Genomic DNA, 23,245 nt, shown 5'->3' on the forward strand with positions numbered 1-23,245 from the left:
TCTTAAAACTTTCCACTGTAGTACTAAATGAATTTGTAATGGATGCAGAAGCTCATCGAGCCAAACAGAGCAAAAGGCACAGTTATTTACTCAGAAACAAAGTCAGTGTGAAACAGAAAAGAGAGGCATGCCCCCCCACAAAAAAACCAAAATTTAAAAAAAAAAAATTTTGATGAAGAGACAACCTTGGCAAAAGAAGATAGCTCTCTGGCCATGTTTCCTCACACATACCGATTTGGAAGCCACATATCCACCAGGTGCCATGCCGATGCCAGAAGAGAGTTCAAAGAGATCATTCAGTCCACTGCTGACTGCAGCTGGGGTAGGGGAGGGAGCAAATGTGGCTGGGACTGATGATGGGATGAAGGTCTGTCCCACCTGCAAGCAATCAGGGAAGATATTTAAACAGGTGGCACATAATAGACACCTATATTAAATAAATCAAAAAACTGGACACTATTCTGAATATTTTAAAGTTCCTGGCATTTTGCTGAATGAGCAAGGGTACTAAATTGGCACGTTGGTGTGCTCTCTGCTTTAAATCCCATCTCTACTACCCATCATTATGTGATTAAAGCAGCCATTAATAGCCAACCTATCTTCTCCAAAAGACTCTGAAGAGTGAAGAGCAAGGACATTCAACAGTTAAAGATGAGGAATTGTATTGGACAATGGTGAGTGAACTCTCCATAAGGAATTCTCAGTCATAACCAAGCCCTCGACAACCGTGTAGTGAAATGGGCTCAAAATGGGTGCTTTCAACATAGATTTGTTGAATATCCAGGAAGTCCCATGGCCCTCTGGTCCATTTAAATAGAATTGGAAGAGGAATGCTTTGCTCCAAGGACAACAGCAGTCCACAGCTATTGATGACTCTTAGAAATTAGGAATATGAGTTGACCAGTTCTAGTTCATTCAATGACTTTAAATTGTTTGGAATTTCTCACCAATGGCACCGAGGGCTCTGGCTGCCTTTTGTTTCCCATTTATAGATTTATGGAGCTCTGGGACCAAGCCAAACCTGGAAGTAGTTTTCACAATGACTCTTGTGTCTTGCACAAACCCTGGGAATCCTTCAGCTTGTTTTCCTTGGTTCTCCATTTTTTCTTCTATGGACAAGCAGCGATACATCTACTTATCATGGAAAAATATACTGTGATCTCAGGTCTCCTCAGTATCAGAACTCCAAACTTCTTGACTACTCTACAAATCAAGCTTGCCACCAAATTCTCTTTTCTTTTCCTTCCACTATTTCAATGTTTTAGATGCTTTAATCCAGAGAACGTGTTGAGAATATATAACATAGGGCTATCTCAGCTGCACAGGTTTTAGAAGAATGGATGGGAAAAGAAGACCACAAAACGAAAGCCTGTGTGTTTTAGTAGTTAAAGTTGCAGGATGAGAGATCCTGTTTTCAAATCCCCAGTTAATTCTGAAAATATATTGGCCAACTTAAAGCCTGGTTACAAAGTCTCAGCTCAGCCTACTTCATAGGTCTGTTGTAAGAATAAAATTGAAGGAGAAAATACTATGTGTGCCAACATGAACTCTTTCTGAAGGAAAGATGGGATGTAAATTCAACAAATAAATAATAATTTTTTCAATCACAACTGAAAAGGGGGAAAAAAATGAATGGAGGGCACTTACTGCTGGGCTGCCTCCAATTCCCCCGCCAAGGTCACTGCCAAGCTGCAAGAAAGAAAAGAATAGAAAAAGGGAGAGAGAGAGAGAGAAAGAGAGGCAAAAAAGGAAGAGAAAAGGCAGGGGAAAGAGAAAGAGTCCATTACAGCCAAGTTATCAGGTGCCAAGGAATAAAGATCATGTAGTTCCCAAAAAAAGGCCTGGCACACCACCTGTCACCCATCTGTTTGCCCAGAGAGAATATTGACCCAGCAAGGACAGAGAGATCCACAGATTTGAAACCCCCAAATTCCACAGGCAGGGAAGTGGGATTTGGTTGAAAGCACAAGAATATGCACCAAGGTCTTTGTGGGCAGCAGCAGAAGGTGGCAGCTAAGACCTAGATAGACGTGAACTTGCGTTCATCTCCAAGCTTCAATTTTAAAAAGCCAAAAGGCGCTCAGCCTTGTCCCCACTGCTCCTAGAGAAGGACACCTCACAAACAGTCATGGTTACTTCTCTCTGACTTAGCATGAACCAGGAGGGCTTTTCACAGCACTCCAGAAGCAGGGATCCTGTTTCTCTGCCTTTGCAAGACCTAGTCGTGCTATTCCTTCAGGCAATAAGGCGGAGGGGGAATGTGGTGGGTAAGGACAGCTCTTCTGAACATGCCATCCTGGCTGACCACCATTCCTGTGTGGATCAGTTTCAGCAGCAGCCTCTTGACATTCCTTGCCTGCCCACCAATGTTCCTGGGCTCCAGTGTCAGCAGCCCATTGATGTTCTGAGAGCAAAGAGTCCACAAAAAGCAAAAAGCAAGGCCAAAAATAAACTGACATAGTTGCGCAGCATTGTCACCCTAAAGTGGAGGTTGCTTGAATGGGAATCATGTGATTTTTCTATTTCTGGCAGCTCTCTGAACAATTACCCAACAGAACAGACCCAAGCACTCAGATATGTAACATGCATTTAGCTTCGCTCATAGATGCTTGGCTGAAAGTTACACCCACCCACCCTAATATACTTTATGTCTTTTTTTTCCTCCTCAAAGGATAAAACACTAAAAGCTTTTTCCTTCCAAAGGGGGGGGAGGGGATGTAACCAAGTAGAAATGAAAACTGCTGGGATGTGAAAAGCAATCTTACAACTCACAGTGTACCTGTTTGACACTACACAGTAAAAAAGATGATAGTGCATCAGACTGTTCAATTTTAGATTTGTAGTTTTTATAACAAAATCAAGGAGGCACATTTTAGGGAATAAGCAACTTCTGCATTGCTTTTAAAGAAACAGCTGGTGATTTCTTTAAGATGTAAGTGGCCAGGATTAAGAAACACTGATTTGGAAGATTATTAAATGTGCCAAAGATTGATTAAATTTGTCATTTGGTGTATAGGGTTGGGTCATTTTCCTGCAGCATTATGATAGATCCATCTTCTAGCCTAATATCAGCTATTTGTGATTTTTATGCTTAAAGCTACAAAACGGAAAATAGATCGAAGGTAGAAAAATGGGACAATTTACTATAGTTGGCTGTTCTTTTTCGGAGACAGTGGCTTCAGAAAACAAAAAAATAAGGAATCAAAAGACTGTATATGCTTTCACAGAGCCTTGGCTTCCTCTGAAAAACAAACAAACAAGGACCATTCTTATATGTCATGATGATACCATATATTTCCCTTGAACAGGACTTGACTTGCCACAGACATGTGCAAGATTTGATAATGTGGCATCTCTGGGTGCCATAGCACCTGCAGAACAGTAGACTGTATCCATCCACCTGCAAAAACATTTTTACAGAAAAAATGTTTTTAAGTGAACTGACTAAAGTACTAAAACACTGTCTGTGGAGATTCTAAGTCATCCAGGTCATGGTTGTCTCAAAGGTGCTTTTTCAAGAGGCAACTGGACTTTCTGGTTTTTCTTTGAAGACGTTTTGCTTCTCATCCAAGAAGCTTCTTTAGCTCTGACTGGATGGTGGGGAATGGAAGGATTTATATTCCATTTATATTTTTATTCCATTCCCCACCAGCTAGTCAGAGCTGAAGAAGCTTCTTGGATGAGAAGTGAAATGTCTTCAAAGAAAAACCAGAAAGTCCAGTTGCCTCTTGAAAAAGCACCTTGGGGATATTAAAACACGGGCAATTATTTCAAGATAAGTGTTTTTCCATAAGACCTAATAAAACTTGGAGCATCTTAAAAAATTTAAATTGATTTTCTAAAATTTAAAAAAAAAAGTTTTACAATTAGCTTCTGGCACCTACAAAACCATTTAAGATTACATAACGGTGCCCGCTAACAGGAAAAGGCCATTGACTCCTGGTAAAATCAGCTGCAACAGGGGGAAAAAAGGACACTGTCTTAGAAACAGATTTGTGCTCTTAGAGACCCCATTTTAAAAAATGACAGCAACCTGTACCAGTATCAGACTCATGCAACGACAGTTATGGCTTGATGGAAAACAGATGATTCCTCACTCTTTCAATCTGAACGCTACAGTTATGGAGTGGGATAATAGCCAGAGTACTCATCCGTTATGACTTCCTCTTGCAGAAGTGATCATGGGCAGTTATTATACTCTTTCAAGTTACAGCTATGTGATAGCCAGGAAAAGCATGGCTTGGATAGCAAAAGGTAAGGAAAGCAAAAAAAACCCAACCCTGTCAGATTCATTTTGAAGAAGGCAAGAGGCAGAGAGAGGTTCTGGTACTCTGGGGAACGTTTTTCCCAGTCAAGGGGGAAGGGGGAGAAGCAGTCTCCCTATCAGCTGGCAAGTGAGCTTCTTACATAAAGCAGCATCAAAACAACTTGTGAATAATTCTACATAATAGAGCCAGATGTTTTTATCTGCTTTCATCAGCTCCTGTGCCAAGTTTATCTCATTAAAAGAGCCACAGGCTGGGAAGCCAACCTTGAAAGATACAAATCAAGGTTTCTTGGCTCTTACAATCCTATAACTTCCCCGCTCCTTCTCTTTTAAACACAAACACATACACACACACTGCTCCCCCAGGAATTGCAATTGTAATGGGAGAAGGAGAGAAATCCAATGTCTCCTGTAGGCAAATTTGTGGTCTCGAACCTAAACCAGGACTTTTGCAACTAGAGGCCAGGACTTAAGTAAGAATTTGTGGCTATGTATGATTCACAGGTAGTCCTTGACTTACAACAGTTCACTTAGTGATCAGTTCAAAGTTACAATAGGTCTAAACAAAGTTACTTATGACCATTTTTCACAGTTATGACCATTGCAGCATCCCCATGGTCATGGGATTTATATTCAGATGCCTGACAACTGACTCACATTTATGATGGTTGCTGTGTCCGGGGGAGTAATGTGATCCCCTTTTGTGACCTTCTGACAAGCAAAGTCAATGGGGAAACCAGATTCACTTAACAACCGTGTTGCTAATTTAACAACTGAAGTGATTCACTTAACAAATGTGGGAAGAAAAGTAGTAAAATGGTGCAAAACTCACAACAAATTTTTCACAGCATCATAAATTTTGTGCTCAATTGTGATTGTAAGTTGAGGACTACCTGTAAATACCTTTTAGGTCAATAAAATAAAAATTGGGTAATATGAGTGCCTACAATAGGCAGCAGAAAGATTTTTGGGTGTGCAAGAATCAAATGAAGCGCAAATACACACACACACACACACACACACACACACACACATATCTTGGTATTTTTGGATGCTGCTGCTGTTACTGTTATCCTTGGGATGGTGACATTGTTTGGTGGGTGGCGTTCCTTCTTTCAAGAGCAATGCATCAGAATTTCATGTTAATGTGTACCATTGTGTATACAGAAAAAAGACAATAAAAGTTATCTTAATTTTTACTGAGGATGCTGTCTGGCTATAGGATCCTAATACTTAGTCAGGTGGCCTTAGAGGACGATCTTAGTTCATCATACAATTCTGGTTTCCAAATTTGCTTCTTATAACTGGTCTCCTTGGTGAGGACTGGTGGCATTAATTCCTGACTTCCTAGGCCTCACAGACTCCTGGCTTAGATTATGCTTCTGGTTTAACTAGATCGAAAACCTCTCTTCTCATAGACTTCTTTCTCAATCCCACTGATATGGAATTTAAAAGTCTCTAAAGTTCTTCACCTGATCAATACAGCAGCACCAATATTTGGCTCCCACCAACCTTAGAGGCCTTGTGATGTACACCATATACTCAAAGCCAAAGAACTTCTACTCCCACCATATTTTAAAATATGATTGTTTACCATCCATATCTAGTCTTGATTCCTGAAAAAACAAACTGCCTGTTTTTCTTAGCCTCCAGAGTATATGATTTTGTTGCCCTGCAGTCTATAACATTTATAAAATACTTTAATTGTGCATGGCATCTTTATCAGTACCTCAACTGATGAAAAGGTACTTGTACCCATGGAGGCTTCTATAACTCATTGGTAGCCAGTGTGTGGGTGATGAGGAGTCTTAAGTAAGGCTCCAAAATTTTCAGAAGACCGAAGGAAGTGATGTGGTAATATCATCAGAAGAGGTTGGGTTGAATTTTTCAGCCCTTTATGTATGTTTTGTGGGATGACAGGATGAGAATGGGAGTCGATCCTCAAAAACACCTTGAAAAATGGTCTGAAACCACAATTTTAGGCCCGATTTCAAGACTGAAACTCGATGTTCTTCGAATCCCCTACGTCTTTTGCTCCCAATTTCAACCAAACTCATCTCTTCCCCACAAAATTAAAAAAAAACCAGGTTGAAATCAACTCCCCCCACCCGCCTCCCAATGATGATTAGTGGTAGTAGGATAAGAGGTAAGAGGAGAAATGTCATCCTGCTTAATTCCAAAAGGCAGAATTAAAAAAATACCCAAATGTTCAAATTCTCAGCCTGGGGCCCTGAAATTTGTTACAGGGGCTGCTGCTACTTTTTTGTTGAACAGAAAACAGAAGCAAATCTCTCCCTGCTTCACATCCAGGTCATCCTCAAGCCTTTGGATCTGAATTCCTGGTTTTAAATTTTAATTATTTCAGAGGATTTATTCCTATTTTACTAGGCAAAGAGAAGAAGCAAAATGCCTTTTTTTTTCTTTTTAGTGATCTAAGTCAACAGCTTTCTTTTTAGCATGGAGATTTCACTGGCAGCTTTCCAAACAGATCACTGCAGCTGTTTCATACTAAAAACTGACATTTTGACATCTCTAATATTATTTTCAGCAGTGCATCTCCACAGAACCACAGTATTGTCCCTGTCTTACACAAATGACCTTCTACTCCTTGCAGTTTGGAATGGTTCCAGACTAAATCAAATTGAGGTTATTTGAAACTCCAGTATACAAATAAGGTAAACATAGCAAACAATCCTGAGACAAACTGAAAGGTAACAAGTAATAGTTTTATTTGAAGTTGACAAAATATATTGGGAATCCCAGATTTCTGGTCCTTTTAGGGCAGGGAAGTCAAACTCAATTTCATTGAGGGCCACCTCAGGGCTGTGGTGGACCTCAGGGAACCAGGCGAGCATGGCCAATTGGGTGGATGTGGCCAACTGGATGGGCGTGGCCAACTTGACACCACTCACAGGGCATGGCTGACTGGGTGAGCCAGCTTGACGCCACTCCACAAACTACTGGCATGTTTCCTCTTTGCACTGGGTAGACTGGGCCAAAGCCACACTGGCCCAATGTTTCTACTTCGCACTGGGGCTGAAGCGATGTGGGTAGGCCTGGTCAAAGAGACGTGGGCCAGCTCCTAACATTTTCCAGGACAGCCCTGTGGGCCAGATCCGACCACATCGCAGGCCTTGAGTTTGACACCCCTGTTTTAGTGTATTATTCTTTGCATAGGAATCATTGGCAGAGAAGGCTGAATCTTTTATGAGCAAGGTTTTGCTTTGCTCCACTCCACAAGTATCAGGGTGAACTGGACTGCGATCAAAATGGTACATAGACAGCTGGTTGGATAAATCAGAAGTGATGAAATATGCACTCTCCAGGAAGTACTGAACCACGACTACTATAACCCTATTAGCTGTGCTGACTGAAGCTGCTCGGGGCTTTGAATCTGTCACATCTAGTGGGCTGCAATTCTACTTTTGACTCTTAAGACTAAGCTCCTTCTTTTGTAGAGTATTCAGATTCTTTTCGGCTTAAACTGCCCTTAAGCTACTTCCAGTTGCTGAGACACATTCTTCTCACAAAAGCCAGATATGCTGGCCAGCTTTGATTAGAATTTTATCCACTTCAAACTGCAAGTAAAAACCCAGTATGGCTGGATCTTTCTCCTGAAGAAAACCAATTACAGCCCAAATATGAAAGCTATCACCTCAAGAATTCAGGCAGGAATAGAAATGCTTGTCCTGATACATATAGACAAATTATAGAAGAATTTTAAATGTTATCTGAAGCAGTTGAGACTGCATGCAAAATTTAGTTTTTTGTCAGCAATGAACGAACACAGGCCTGAAACATTCTCAAGTGAATGTGGTGTCAGCTTCTGCAGATATCTTGACAAATACAAAGTTGCAAACTTTCCCTGGAATTCCTTTTCCTTTGCTCTTTCGTTTGACATTTTTCATTCTGCTGCCACTCCAGAACTGCTGAGGTTATGGGTCAGCTACTCTGAGAGATCGTTTGACAAGAACAGATTCTTTCCATATTATAGGGCTTAATTCCAGAAACCTGCTGAAACCTTATGGACCTGCTTTCCACCGAAAACCTACATCAAAGTGAGCCAATCTTTGCTATGGCGTTGTCAACATCTTGCAATAATACGCAGAGCATGTAAGCCCTGTCATTGAGAAGCGAAATCTCAGATACCCCTGCTGTTGTGTTCAAAGTCTTAAGAATCTCAGGAGCATGGGGGCCCCAAGCAGTTGGAAGCTGTTTGGGAAGCCTTAATTCACTTTCTAAGAAACAGTTGGATTTGATCGGAGAGCTAAAGGTTACCCAGAAATGTGTGAGACAGCATCTGGACAGCGCACAAGCAATTCTATACATATGTAGTGGACATGAGACTGAAGCTTGCTTGTTTGCTAAATATGGGGATCCAAGCATCAATGTGAACTGCTACAATTTTATGCAGGAAGGTCCATATCATAAAACTAGGTAACAAATATCAGCTTGTTGGAAATATCATATTGTGATAAACATGCAAATAAATGCCTAGGTGTCTGCAAAAAAACCACAACAGTCTGGAGATGCATAAACTAGCTGTGATTGCCTAGCAGTGGTGGATAGGGGTTGATTATCATTTGTTGCAGTGGAGAGGAGGGTTGGGAACTGAAAGTCATTAGGTTCTTTGTCCAATTCTGAGAAACACCAATCACCTATCTTGTACCCAGGCCGTAGCTAACTGGTGGGATAGTAGGCTTAACTATACAAGTGGTCCTCGACTAACAACAGTTCGTTTAGTGACCAAAGTTATAACAGCACTGAAAATAGTGATTTAAGACCCCTTTTCACACTTATGACTGTTGCAGCATCTCCATAGTCATGTGATTAATATTTGGATGCTTGACAACTGACTCATTTTTATTATCCATCCATCCATCCATCCATCCATCCACACTGGCAAATTGTCACTTTACAGAATTAGCATGGTAACTCCGTTTACTTACCACAGCTATTATAGTTAAAGCATTTTATAGAAGATTCTAATAATATATGCAAAAGCTAATGATCAAAAATTACAAAAAAAATAATGTATATGTCACATCCAGAGTCTGCCTCCACAGTAATGGTTTCTAGTGTCATCCAACCATCACTGCCCAATATACCAGTAGCAAAGACAAACCATATTATTGCTAAAAGCAAGGCTGAGTAATGTTATAAAAAGAAAAGGCGGTTATAGTAGGACTGTTAGATAGTTGTTCCAAACTTAGCATTGTGGGCTAATTGATCAATTTTGGTTGATAAATTATGGTATCTTTCTTAAAACTGGTTCACCCATGCACAATAAACAACTCTTGATATGGTTTTGTGTAATGGGTCTATATACTGTGCCCTAGCTTTGCTCTTATGCATCCCATACCTGCTCTTCCCTGCTGTTATGCAAAATTAACAGCCTCTGTTAACAATTCATTATTATAAGGAAGTGCCACATTGAACCAAAGCTGCCAAGGGTGATGCTAGATAATTTATGAAACATGTACCTAATGCTAAAAACCAGGAGCATTTTTTCTCCTCTTTTCTTTGCTAGCCTCTAGCAAGAAACACAAACATGACACAGCCATGCTCCTTCTCTCTGCTGGTGTACAGGGATCAGGCCACAAACCCCTTAAAAATACACTACCAACATTTTCCACAATGTTGCTTAATTTTTCCTTATCTTCTCTGTGTATTTGTGAAGATAGTAAAGGCGGAATGTAAACAAACAAATAAACAAAGCCATGCATCAATACCCCAAATAAGCAAGTAAAGGAGGCAGTAAATTTGATAATTTGTAATCTGCAAAGCTGAAAAGGAGCAGAAAGAAGACAAACATCTTTGCATCCTCCAAGTGGCAGCGACTTGGATCCAAAATCCCAGCACTTCTTTAACATAAAGGAAAAGGTTTCCAACAGCTTAAGTTTTTGGTACTATAGAGCTAAACAATTCATTCATATTCTCTCTCTTTCTCTCTCTTTCTCTCTCTTTCTCTCTCTCTCTCTCTCTCTCTCTCTCTCTCTCACACTCACACACACACACACACACACACACACACACACCTAAGAATTTTAGACCATGTTCAGCAAAAGTCATGCTTACTCACCAGGCTATCAAGTCCACCTCCTAGAAGGTCCACAGCACCCATCTGCATGGAAGACACTTGGGGAACATTCACTGGAGGCCCCAGGTCGAGGTTCAAGAGGTCACCCAAGAGATCTCCTTGGGATGGAATCACCTGAGTTTGTTCCAGGTTTGTAGCACTCATGGTTCCCACAGGGCTGTCTCCTGCATCAGTACTGAGGGTATGTGGGGGGGGGGGAGGGGGGAAGAGTTACTTGGTTTCACTGTCAAAGAAGAGAGCAACACAAAAGACTTTCTTGTGCAAGCTGCTCTAAACAGACTTTGCAGTGCAAGTATTCTCGTAAAAATAACCCTTGCAAGAGGGGTGTGAATTGTAAAATAATTTGACAGCAAACAACTGCTATTTCTTTAAAAGTTGAATTCCATAAATATTCTACCCAATAGACGAGGCTGTTGAAACATAGAATAAAACGCTGGGCAAATAAAACCCAATATTAAAATAACCGACTGAAAATTTTAAACAGGTCATTGTGAAAGAATAAGAGCAGCTGTGGAATAAATAGCCTGCCAAATAGCTCGGGAAGAACATTCACCCAAAGCAAGCAAGGGAAACTTGTGGGCTTCCAGGGGCTGCTAAACTACAGATTTCCTCACCATTACTTAGGCCATTAGGAATTGGAGCGCAACATTATCTTCTGGATCACCAAGTTCCTCAGCCCTACTTATGACCTATCTGTCAACCCTGAAGCTGGCCTGACGGAGGCCATTTTGAGACTTCAGCGCTGACACGCTGGAGAACAGGAACAGGGAGGGGGGAATAGAGATAGTTGGGGTGTTGTAGTCAAAATAAAATACTTTCTCTTGGGAACATTCCTGCAGGTGCTCGGAAGGAGGGGACTGGAGTCACCTAGCAACTGGACAGTATCCTGATTGGATCATGTGACTGATTGTTTTGAGAAAGTGACAAACATTGACTTTTCATTAGGTGAAAACTGTGGGAATATTCAGAGTCGGTTTTACCAGCTTGTGCCAATATGACACATCCAATAAATCTATTCTTTGAGGAAATTGCCTGCCTCAGTGTTTTGTTTGCTATGGGTATGTTACTTGGAACTGTGACATTAAACTGACTCTCCTAAACTTTCCACTGGAGCTGCTATCTGGAGTCCTGAACCCCGGCCGCTTACCTGGTCTACCCGGGCAGCAGAAAGACTCAGGGAAGATGACACTGCCCTGATTAAGGTAACATTTCCTGTATTTCTCACATTTTCTGATAAGATACTAATTATGTGACTGCTAATGAACTTTCTTCCCATGTGCAATATAGATAGTCCTTGACTTACAGCCATTCATTTAGTGACCGTTCGAAGTTACAATGGCACTGAAAAAAAAGTGAGTTATGACTGTTTTACAAATGTTGCACCATCCCCATGGTCACGTGATCAAAATTCAGATGCTTGGCAACTGGCATGTATTTTATGACGGTTGCCATGTTTCCATAGTCACTCTTGCAATCTTCTGACAGGCAAAGTCAATGAGGAAGCCAGAGTCACTTAACAACCATGCTAACAACTGCAGTGATTCACTTAACAACTGTGGCAAGAAAGTTGTAAAATGGGCTACCAGTATTGTTTCCATGTTCATGCAAATTTTGAGTTTGTTTTTAAATTTTGTATTACAAACCAGCCACATAAAATTGTAAGGGCATCAGGACAAGGTAATATCCCCATATATGGACTTTTTTTAAAAAAAGCAAATAACCCACAAAATCATTCTGTCTCTCTCTTACCTTCCATGATGGATAGGCAGGTGTTTGCGGTGGATTCCGTGGCTGCCTTCCACAAAGGCATTGGGTGGTTTGTGATACACTGATGCCAATGAACCAATGTGGCAAATGAGTTCATCCAGTAGAGTGGGCTCGATCAAATCGGTCTCTTCAGAGATAAGGGGCTTCTCTGACAAAACCACCTCCTTGGCAGTGACAGGGTCTGTGGAGAGGAGTCGCCAGTAAATGTAGCCACGGTCACGTAGATCTGGGTTGTCAGAATCCTGAGGCAGAAAAATGTTTTCTATTAATGGATACCGATTTGGAACAAACTCTGACAGAAGAATACCAAGCGTGAAGAGGAAAAGAATGCACAAGAATCTAAGGTCAAAAGTAGGACTTTTGGACACTGAATATTCTCTACAGAAAAGTTACAAACATTCCTTACACACCTGAGGCTTAATAAGATTACACAAGACTGAGCACCCAGAATGGGACTTTTCTGTAGTAAAAAATCCTGTCTGTAAAACTTTAAATCTGTGTTCTATGGGACACAGGCTCCATGAGAAACTAAAGGGAAAAAAGTTCACTCAAATGCAGCCATTGTTTTTAGTCATTAAAACTTGATAAAAGATTCTGCCTTTTTTTTTTAAACTTGCAAGTTCTTTAGCCTGAAACTGTTCGAAACCCTTGGTTTAAAGAAGGTTTTGTAAGCCTCTTTTTACTTCTAAACAAACATTTAAAAGTTACTTTTTAGCAAGCTGAGAGTTCTTTAAAAAAAATTAGTGTTTTTTACTTTTCCCTTTTTTTTGAAAAAAAGTTTAATCCCCCCCCCCCCCCCGTTTTTTTTCACCCCCCTTTTTTCCTGTTCCCGTATAAAAGGCCCCCCCCCCCCCGCCCCACCCCCCCCACCCGGGCCGGTGCCCCCCCCCCCCCTAAATACCCCCCCCCCCGCAAGGGAAGGGGGGGGGGTGCCCCCAACCCCCCAAGCCCCCCCCCCCCCCCCCCCCCCCCCCCCCCCCCCCCCCCCCCCCCCCCCCCCCCCCCCCCCCCCCCCGGCGCGGGGCGGCGGGGGGTGTGGGGGGTGGGGGGGGGGGGGCCCCCCCCGGGCCCCCGCCCCCCCCCCCCCCCCCCCCCCCCCCCCCCCCCCCCCCCACCCCCGCGCCGGGAGGGCCCCGGGCTCCCCCCGGGCGGCCGGGGGGCCCCCCCCCCCTGGGCAGCGGGCGGGGCGCACTTGCTCCCCGCTTCTCCCTCCCTTTGAAAGACCGGGAGGGCTGTGCTTGGGGCGGTTTCAGGGTTCTTATGGGCCCTGCTGGGCAGGGCCACCGCTCCCTGCTTGTTGTCAGAAGTGAGTTCAGTACCCTCACGTTGGTTTTGTTTGCACAATTGTGTCTTATACGCAAATACGGTAAATGGATTAAGTGCAGGGGGCATGGTTAGTGTCCAATCTTAACAGTTACCACAAGAATGGAGGTGTAGAACTGGTGTAAAGGAAGCCAGTTGCAGCTCCTTCCCTGTCTCTCTGTTGTATGATTTAAATAGGGGTGAGAAATGGACAGATTCCTGCTCCAGACTGTGGGAGCACTGAACCTGTAGATGTTATTTAATGTTCTGGGAAGGAAAAAACAAGAAAGATGATATGCTCAAGATCCAGACGGATCTTAAAAAACTTGAACTCTGGGCCCTATCTAACAAAACAAAATTCAATGTAGAGAAAAGTAATGTCTTATACTTAGGCAAGAAAAACCAAAAGTACACATATACACTGGGTGAAACCAGGCTTAATAGCAGTAACTGCAAGAGGGATCTTGGAGTCTTAGCGGACAACCAATTAAATATGAGCCAGCAGTGTGCAGCGGCAGCCAAAAAAGCCAATGCAATCCTAAATTACATTAACAGAGGAATACATTCAAGATCAAGGGAGGTATTAATACCATTCTATAAAGCCTTAATAAGACCACACCTAGAGTACTGCATCCAGTTTTGGTCACCACACTATAAAAAAGATACTGAAACTCTAGAAAAAGTACAGAGAAGAACAACCAGGATGATTAGGGGACTGGAGACTGAAACATATGATGAATGGTTGCAGGAACTGGACATGGCTAGTTGAGTGAAGAGAAGGACCAGGGGAGACATGATAGCAGTCTTCCAATATTTGAGGGGCTGCCACAGAGAAGAAGGGGTCAAGCTATTTTCCAAGGCACCTGAAGGCCAGACAAGGAAGAATCGATGGAAACTGAACAAGGAGAGATTTAACCTAGAAATGAGAAACTTTCTGACAGTGAGAACAATCAACCAATGGAACAGCTTGCCTTCGGAAGTTGTGGGAGCGCCATCACTTGAGACCTTCAAGAAGAGATTGGACTGCCATTTGTCAGAAATGGTGTAGGGTCTCCCGCTTGGGCGGGGGTGGGGTTGAACTAGATGACCTACAAGGTCTCTTCCAACTCTATTACTCTGTTAATCTTTACAAACTCTTTGGGAGCAGCTGTAAGGAAAGTGAAAATGGCTACTCCTATTTGATGGCACAGAGTCTTCTTGGACTGAAGTGGTACAGTTATTAAACAAACAAACAAAGAAAGCTGCTGGAACACAAAGTTAAGTTTTGTTCAATGAGTATACACTGATTCATCAGTCGAGCTATGCCAACTCATGTAAACTTAATTGCAAAATGTTGGTTTTGGTCACCATGTTCTGTTTTGGTTATTACTTATTTCTGGAGATTTGTGCTCTTTGATGGAGTTTTAAGACCATACCATTCATCATATGAGTGCCCAATAATAGGAAAGCACAGATGCCCCCTTGGGGTTGTGATTTTAGGAGCTATCAGTGAGAAGGTATCAAGATGTCAATATTTAGAAGTATATTTTATACTATCAAGGAAGATACATTTTAGTTGGTTCCCGAAACTTGTGGAGGTATATTCTATTTCCCATTTTGGATTCTTCACATATAAATTAGTGTCTCCCTGATAGGTTTTGGAGCAGTGTCATTTTTAAACTCATGGTTTCTATAATATGGTTTAAGAGATTTCTATTCCTTTGGATGTCATTAAATTATGACTCACAGCACTTTTTACCATTAGCTGGGCTACTGGAAACTATTGTTTGGCAGCGTATGAAGGGCCACAGATTCTCTTTTCCCCAAACTTATCACCCTAACCATCTCATGGCTTTGCCTCATATTCCAACCTTCGTGCCCAGTGACACAGGAACATTTTCAAGGCCAATTGGGTCAGGCTATTTTAATCTCTGGTGAGATGATGCTCCAAAGAACAGATGCCAGAACAAAAAGGCTCTCCTCCTAAATCATGCCAGATGGCACCTTTTAATGGGACATGTAGCATGCCTCTCCAGCTGGATTCAATAGAATCGGGAGAGGCAGTCTATCAAATAACCTGGCCTCATGCCACCAAGGGCTTGAAAGGAAACTACCAGCACCCAAAGGTGCTTTTTTTTTTCCAAGAGGCAACTGTCCTTTCTGGTTTTTCTTTGAAATGTTTCACTTCTCATCTAAGAAGCTTGTTCAGCTCTGAATGGATGGTGGGGAATGGAAGGATTTATGTTCCTTGAAGACAGCTGGTCATTTGCATTCTTTTAGCGAGTTCTTGAGGCCACTTGGAGGTTTATCTATGTCCTCAGGGTCACCCGAGTAGTGCAAATGGGTATGGAGCCTTCTTGGGACTGCTGAAAGGACTGTGTTGTACAGATACTGGCACGGAAATGAGCCACACATTGCTGACCATTCCATGTTGATATTATTCAAATGTTACCAGCAACCCAATGGAAAGGGAAGATGATACATGGTTCCAATGTCACTGCAAACAATATAACCAACCAAGGATTGGGAGAATCTTTTGATAGCATAACAGTAATGCTAACACTTTTCAGCGTAGGAAAGGCAGTGAACAGGGTCTGTGCCTTACCTGGGTAGCAAGACTCAACACTTGCTGGACCAGTTCCTGTGTTTCAGAAGGCTTCTTCAAAAATAGCTTTACAATGGCAGTCAACAAAGTGAGCTGCACCTGGAGGAAAAGCAAGAACAAAGAAATAAGGAATGTTTCTGATGGACAAATTACATTTCTAGTACAAGCTGATCTCTGGGAATATTGCCTTCAGTGGGATATAAGGCTTAAAGAAAGGCAGAAAAGTTACGCATCTGTGTGATGCAACTCTTCTTGCAATTAATGAAGAAAAGAAGCCTTATGGGATCAGCTCTAAATTTAACCTAGCATCCTGCTTCCCCCAATTGCCAACCAATATCACATCTCCAGGTAGCAGTAAGCAAGTTTGGGGGGAAAAATAGGTTTTCCATATTCCATACCCCCGAGCAGCTGGTTCTTAGGCTATATTGCTCTAAACCATGATGCCCCATTATCTATACATTACTGAGGCTTCTGCATAAGCTACACAAAAGTAAGAGAGATGGGCTGAGGAACCTGAGTAATAGATTAATGCAAAACACTTTGCAGGGGGAAAGTAATGCTGAGGCATAAAAAAAAGGGGGGGGGGAGAGATGTTCTGATCAGTTGCTGAGAAGCAAGAACAAAGCTGAGTCAGTAAAAGGATGATAGACAAATACAATTAACGAAGACAGACTGTTCTCTGTCGAGATAATATATTGATTACATTGCAAAGCTATTTTTATATTCCTTCAGGGATGACGTGACAGCTGCCTGCCAAAGTCAGAGATATGAATCTACTTGGAATTTGGCAAATATGTGGCCACAAAGATGAAATCCCATTTCTGTCTCAAAACAGTTAATGAAAAGCAAACTCTTCCCTGGGTGCTGGGAATTAGGGATAGTTGGATATATCCAGGCGGCAAATAGGAAAAAGTTGCACTAGCAGGGGCTTAGCAGCCCAGTGGAGAAGCAACAGCTTGTGGGAAGAGAAACACGGGCAAGCTTTTGGCCAGAATCAAACTGCTGAAATCAAGGGTCCAGTTTCTTCCTTCAAAAGAATTGAGACAGGAATATGGAGAGATTAGAATTACCTGGGTGCTTTCGTCATGGAAGCCCTCCAGGAAGCTCTCCAAGAGCTCATCTGCATTGTCAATTCTCTCTGCATATTCGCCCACAATCCAGATCATTGCCGCTCGAGCATCTGGCTCATCCAGAGAATCAAGGTTTTCACAAAGTGTGGCAATGATACTCTCATACCTAATTTAACCAAGGCAAGGTTGGATAAGGTTATTCTTGACAAACCTTCTTGTGCTCTCAGTTTTTTTCTCCCAAAACAAACCTTGCATTCACCCTCTTTTTGCTCCAAAGTCTTCAGATCCTGGTTTTAACTACTGTTACATCCGCTTTAATAATCCCCAACCCTCTGTTAATTAAGTAACTTCCCTTGTCTATTTGAAGACTCCGCAAACCACTCCACCCCAATGTGTCCCATGCTTGCTTTCCAGTTCTCAAATAATTATTAGTATTTCAGGTCATCAATTATTAGTGTTAATGAAGGCATGTAGATGAGCTGAACAACAACAAAACAGGTTTTAGCAGTGGTACATGTCAAAGGAAACTGGTTATCCTTGTTGACCACAAGTTCAATATGAGCCATCACTGTGATTCGGGTGCTATTTTGTCCTGGCCAGATACAACCTGTAGTATTGTGTCCAATTCTGGATTCTCCAGTCTAAAAAGGATATTGTCCAATTGGAACAAGTTCAAAAGAAAGCTACCAAAATGATGAGGGGTCCGGATATACCAAGCTTTTTGGAGAACATTTAATGTATCCAAGTATATTTTGTATACATAAGAGATGACTGAAGGGAAATATGATGAAGACTCTAAAAAGCTATGAAATGCAAGTGAAATTATTCTCTACTGCTCCAGAGGGAAGGACCAGAACCAATGGGTTAAAACCACAAAGTTCAGCCTAGACATCACGAGGAACTTCCTGATTGTACAAGCTGTCAATTTGTAGTATAGGTTGCCACATGAAGTGTTGAGTTCTTTTTCACAGGGTGTATGGCTGATCATCTGTCAGATGTATGGCTGATCTGTCAGATGTTCCTCTAATGCAGTGGCCCCCAACCTTTTTTGTGCCACGGCCCGGTACTGGCATCACAAAATGATCCACGGCCTGGTACCGGCATCAGCACGCATGAACAAGGCAAGGCGAGCCGAGCGACCGGCCAGCCAGCCGTCCCCCACTTCTCCCCGCCACCTTCAACTCCTCCTTTGTACCTTTTTTCTGCTTTCTTAATCTCCTCCGCCATCGGGACAGCTCTTCGTTCGAAGCCGCCCCCTCCCCTTCGATGAAACTAAGGCGCGAGGATTCCTTCAGGACCCAAATGCCTCTTTCCAACCGGAAAAGCTCAACCGGAAGCACTTTCTCGTTGAAACAAGATGGCGGCGCCTAGCAAACCGGCGGCCCAGTAGAAAATGAGCCACGGACCGGTACCGGTCCAGGGCCCGGTGGTTGGGGACCCCTGCTCTAATGGAACAGGAGTTGGACTAAACAAATTCTAAATTCCCTTCCCACTTCTTGATTCTGAATAATTAGTCAATGCCACCTAATTTTTCTCAAATTGTTGCCCTGTCCCTACATATTCAGATGTTCCTCCACTAGGTCACCTAAAGACCATACAAATTGGCACCCCTTAGGTCAGCCACAATTATTATCTGCAAGATTGCTTCTGCACCCTTTATTTGGTAGCTGTACTTACTTGTTGGGATACTTGCGGAAGATATCCCGGATGACCACGATGGCTTCCTGCACTACATAGTTAACCTTAGTCTGGATGAGATCCAGAAGTGTGCTCACACAGCGCTCAGCAGATTGCTGTCAAAAAGGATAGAGCAAAACAGAGATCTTCAAGTAAGAAAGACAGCTCGAATATAAAGGCTAACTGGATATGCCTCACAATTCTATATAACTTCACCTACACGTATCATATCCACTCCCTGTTTAGATTTATTTATTTATTGGATGGCAAAAATGTTAAAAAGCACATCATGATTACATTCTCAAGGAACAAATATCAAACTATTGTTTTCATAAATTCAAAAGCAGACTGTTTATATAGTCAATACATGATGGAGCTGCATACAGAAAATATCTGGGGTTTCCCTGATAAGCACTCAGAGGGCACTGTTCCACAATATGTCACACTGTCTGCTTTGGAAGAGTGTAGGAATCCTAAATTTGGGTGTTCCCTGGGCAACAACACAGAGTTGGCTGATTCTTCCACAACGGCAGCCAGACAATCTTTGTGATTTCCTGGCTTAAAAAACCCATCACTACGAGAAGACCTCCCTTTTTAGAAGCAGAAAGCAGAGGTCATGTTCCACCCATTCACAAGAAATTATCCTTGCATGGCAAACTTCCCCTAAGTGGCATGAAATGAGACATTTTTGGTCTATATTTGATTAATGGAGATTGCATACTATACTCAAAATACTTGTGCTTCTAACACCTTTAATATTTTTTAAGTTATAGAAATTGTCTTAGGCACAGCATCAGTCTATGAATGAATGACTGTGCATCTCTATGTCATGCCTCTTTCCAATCATATGAACAGAGAGGACTACCTTTCCTCACCTGTCACGATACATATCGACAGCCTTATAACTAAATCAGTGTCAACTTCAAACTGAACCTGGCTGCAGTCATTTCTCTGTCCCTCAGTTGCCACATAAGGGGGAAGGAGGTTGGAATGCATTATGAGACACAACAAAGAGCTTTCTCATGAGAAACCGAGGTCATCTCCACTGGCAACAGGTAAGGTTGGGAAAGGAGTGCCAATTAACTCAATTGGCCAGTGTGATCTGTGATACTTGGGGCTGGGGTTATTTCCTAGTTTAATTATACTGAAACAGTGGGAAAGATTTAGATTTGGTTTTCCATTGAAGCTGTGCTGATATGATGTACTCATTAAAGAAGACCTTTGAGAAGGAGCCAAGTCTCAGGGTTCTGATTTTCTTGAGTTCATTAGTTGGAGACTTGACATTTAGCCTTTCCTGAAGACAGGCATTTTTCCCATGATTGTCATACACTTCAATATTCCAGTTTAGTAGAAACCATTGTTGATACAAGAGTCTGTCCAACATGAATCATTGCCCTAGAAATGCAATGAGAACTAGTCCCCAGCATCTTTGATAGAGACCCCGGAGAAGCCCACCTGTCTCAACCAATTACCTAACCCTAAACTACAGCCCTAAGGGACGTGGTGGCTCAGTGGCTAAGACGCTGAGCTTGTCGATCAGAAAGGTCAGGATTCGGTGGTTCGAATCCCTAGCGCCGTGTAATGGAGTGAGTTCCTGTTACTTGTCCCAGCTTCTGCCAACCTAGCAGTTTGAAAGCAGGTAAAAATGCAAGTATAAAAATAGGGACTATTTTGGTGGGGAGGTAACAGCGTTCTGTGTGTCTTCGGCGTTTAGTCATGCTGGCCACATAACCACGGAGACGTTTTTGGACAGCACTGGCTCTTCAGCTTTGTAACAGAGATGAACACCGCCCCCTAGAGCCAGAAACGACTAGCACATATGTATGAGGGGAACCTTTACCTTTACCTAAACTACAGCCCTATGGCAAATAAAGTAACTTCCTTTATTTCGAATGCCACAATGTTTAGTAGGTTTCCATGTGTGAGAAGAAAAAAAACCCACTACAGCTTAGCCCTCAACTTACAACCATTAATTTAGTGACTGTTCAAAGTTACGAGGGCACTGAAAAGTCAATTATGACCTGTTTTCACATTTATGACTGTTATCACTGTCACATGATCAAAATCCGGGCACTGGGCAACTGGCATGTATCTCTGACTAGCTCCCAACAAGCAAAGTCAATGGAGGAAGCCAGATTTGCTTAATGACTGTATGATTCACTTAACAACTGCAGTGATTCGCTTAATAACTGTGGCAAAAAGGTTGTAAAATGGGACAAAACTCACTTAACAACTGTCTCATTTAGCAACAGCCGTACTGGGTTCAACTGTGGTCATAAGTCAAGAAATACCTGCATAGCCTAATAGCAGAGCACCTATATCCCACGGAAAAGCCAGCCATTCTCTTATTTGTCTTAGAAACTAGAAGTTCATCATCTAAATAGTAATTCATTTGAAATTGCTAACTGCTGAATTAACCGAATATGAAATCTTCCTGATTTACCCCCAAATATTTGCCCTTTTTCTAAGAAAAAGCATTTCCCAGTATTGGCTCTTATGCTGGTTAAGCTAAATAAACATCAAATAATGTTTACTGTTAGAAAAACAGCTAGGGAGTTTGGAAGGGTTGGCAGTGGTACAGGAGGTCAGTCTGTTCCAGAGATAAATGCATTTTAAATTATAACAGTTCCCTGCTGACTGAACGGTGTTGTCTAAATCAAGGGCTCTGAAAGCAGAGAGAACAACAAAAGACAGGATTCCCCAAAGGACTGAAAGCTGACGTATATGTTTTTTAGAGTGAAGTGGAAGATCAAAATGCTGAAAATGTTCTCTTTTAGGATGAGTAAGAGAAAGAATTTACTACACTCAGATACTCTATTCCCCAACTATATTTTTGGTGCAGGAGTGCCCCACAAGGAGGTGTGTCAAAGGAAAAACAACAACAACCTCAAAGCATATAAAAAGGGGCAGAGATTCGATCTCACAATTGCAGCTACCTCATTTCCTGTTTTTGACCTCATCTTCCAACACCTGACATCATGAATCCACCAGAATTGAGTGTGATGCTTGTGTGTCACACCAAGTGATCTACATCTGGGCCACATATATGATGTCAACTTTGTTTTTAACACTATTTGTTTTCAAAGGATAACCTTTGAAGTTCAGCCGGCTGTAGCAATTAAAACACAAAAGCAAAATCAGGGAAGAAAAAAGATTCTCACTTCAACTTTGATGGCACATCGTCCAATGGCACGGACGGCTTTGCGTACGAAGTCCACATCCACTTCAGTGGCATACTCCTTCAGTTCTGCTAAAACCTGTTGAAAATACATTAAAAAAAAACAACTGAGGTCAAATCTGAGTGCAGTACTATTTCTTGTTGTCCTTGTCCCCTAATGGCTTGCTGCCACTGATATGATCCAATAAAGACCCCTCACATCCCAGACATAAACTGTTTCAACTCCTTCCCTCAAAACGCTATAGAGCGCTGCATACCAGAACAACTAGACACAAGGACAGTTTTTCCCCAAAAGCCATCACTCTGCTAAACAAATGATTCCCTCAACACTGTCCAACTATTTACAAAGTCTGCACTATTACTATTAACCTTCTCATCACCCCTTATCACCCATCCCCTCCCACTTGTGATTGTATGACTGTAACTTTGTCGCTTGTATCCTTACGATTTATATTGACTGTTTTCTAGTATGATTTGATTGCTTATTGTACCCTATGGCTATCATTAAGTGTTATACCTTATGATTCTTGACTCTTAACGAATGTATCTTTTCTTTTATGTATACTGAGAGCATTTCTACCAAGACAAATTCCTTGTGTGTCCAATCACACTTGGCCAATAAAAGAATTCTATTCTATTCTATTCTATTCTATTCTATTCTATTCTATTCTATTCTATTCTATTATTCTAAAAGAGAAACATCTTGCTTACACTTTTCTAGACCTCCTGTTACAAAGAAATGCAAACACATTGCAAATGTATTACAGCAGGAGATCATAATCGTTTTAAGCCGGTGGGCAGATCTGGAATACTGGGACCATGTACTGGGCATTCTCATCAAATAATTCCCAGGATAGGAATGGCCATACCCATAGATGCATTTATCAGAAGGCCAACCAAGCAGTGGGCTGTAGCCACACCCTTATTATTGTCTAAGAATGTTTAGGTTGCGTTCAAATTATGCAACATACAGACTTGTCAGAGAAAAGAACTAAGGAAGGCAGAGAGCGGGACACAGTCAAGAAACATGTCGTTTAGGATTACAAGTAACTGCAAAGTTAATGGCAAAGCATTTATTGGGAGACATTTTCTAGACAAATGTGAAATGAGACCCATTGGGTTGCAGACTGACCTGAGCAATGTTGGCCTGGGATGCTAAGCGAATCATGATATCGAGTTTCTCCAGTTTCACGTAGATGGGGTCATTGTATTTCACAAAAAACACCTTGATCTCCTGCTTCAGGATTTCAGGCCTGGGAAAGGAATTGAGCACACATGCTAAAATAATCACTAAGCTGCA

At 42.0% G+C, this 23,245-nt stretch overlaps 1 protein-coding gene across 2 annotated transcripts in view; it reads right to left on the reverse strand.

Moving 5' to 3' along the window:
* AP2B1 (adaptor related protein complex 2 subunit beta 1) overlaps window positions 1-23,245 on the reverse strand; it is a 78,364-nt gene that overhangs the window by 31,779 nt on the left and 23,340 nt on the right. Inside the window, exons 8-16 of one of the 2 annotated variants that reach the window (XM_026672450.2) lie at window positions 23,078-23,198; window positions 21,929-22,024; window positions 18,768-18,883; window positions 17,091-17,256; window positions 16,021-16,119; window positions 12,117-12,376; window positions 10,350-10,542; window positions 1,648-1,689; window positions 232-378 (exon numbers count right to left, since the gene is read on the reverse strand). In XM_026672450.2, coding sequence (XP_026528235.1) covers window positions 232-378; window positions 1,648-1,689; window positions 10,350-10,542; window positions 12,117-12,376; window positions 16,021-16,119; window positions 17,091-17,256; window positions 18,768-18,883; window positions 21,929-22,024; window positions 23,078-23,198 — 1,240 coding nt within the window. The remainder of the gene's footprint in view (window positions 1-231; window positions 379-1,647; window positions 1,690-10,349; window positions 10,543-12,116; window positions 12,377-16,020; window positions 16,120-17,090; window positions 17,257-18,767; window positions 18,884-21,928; window positions 22,025-23,077; window positions 23,199-23,245) is intronic. The other variant, XM_026672452.2, reaches the window with a different exon arrangement.

Source organism: Notechis scutatus, chromosome 1 (assembly GCF_049901735.1).
Source record: "Notechis scutatus isolate UNSWTSFEM ecotype Mainland chromosome 1, rNotScu1.2, whole genome shotgun sequence".
Taxonomy (NCBI): domain Eukaryota; kingdom Metazoa; phylum Chordata; class Lepidosauria; order Squamata; family Elapidae; genus Notechis; species Notechis scutatus.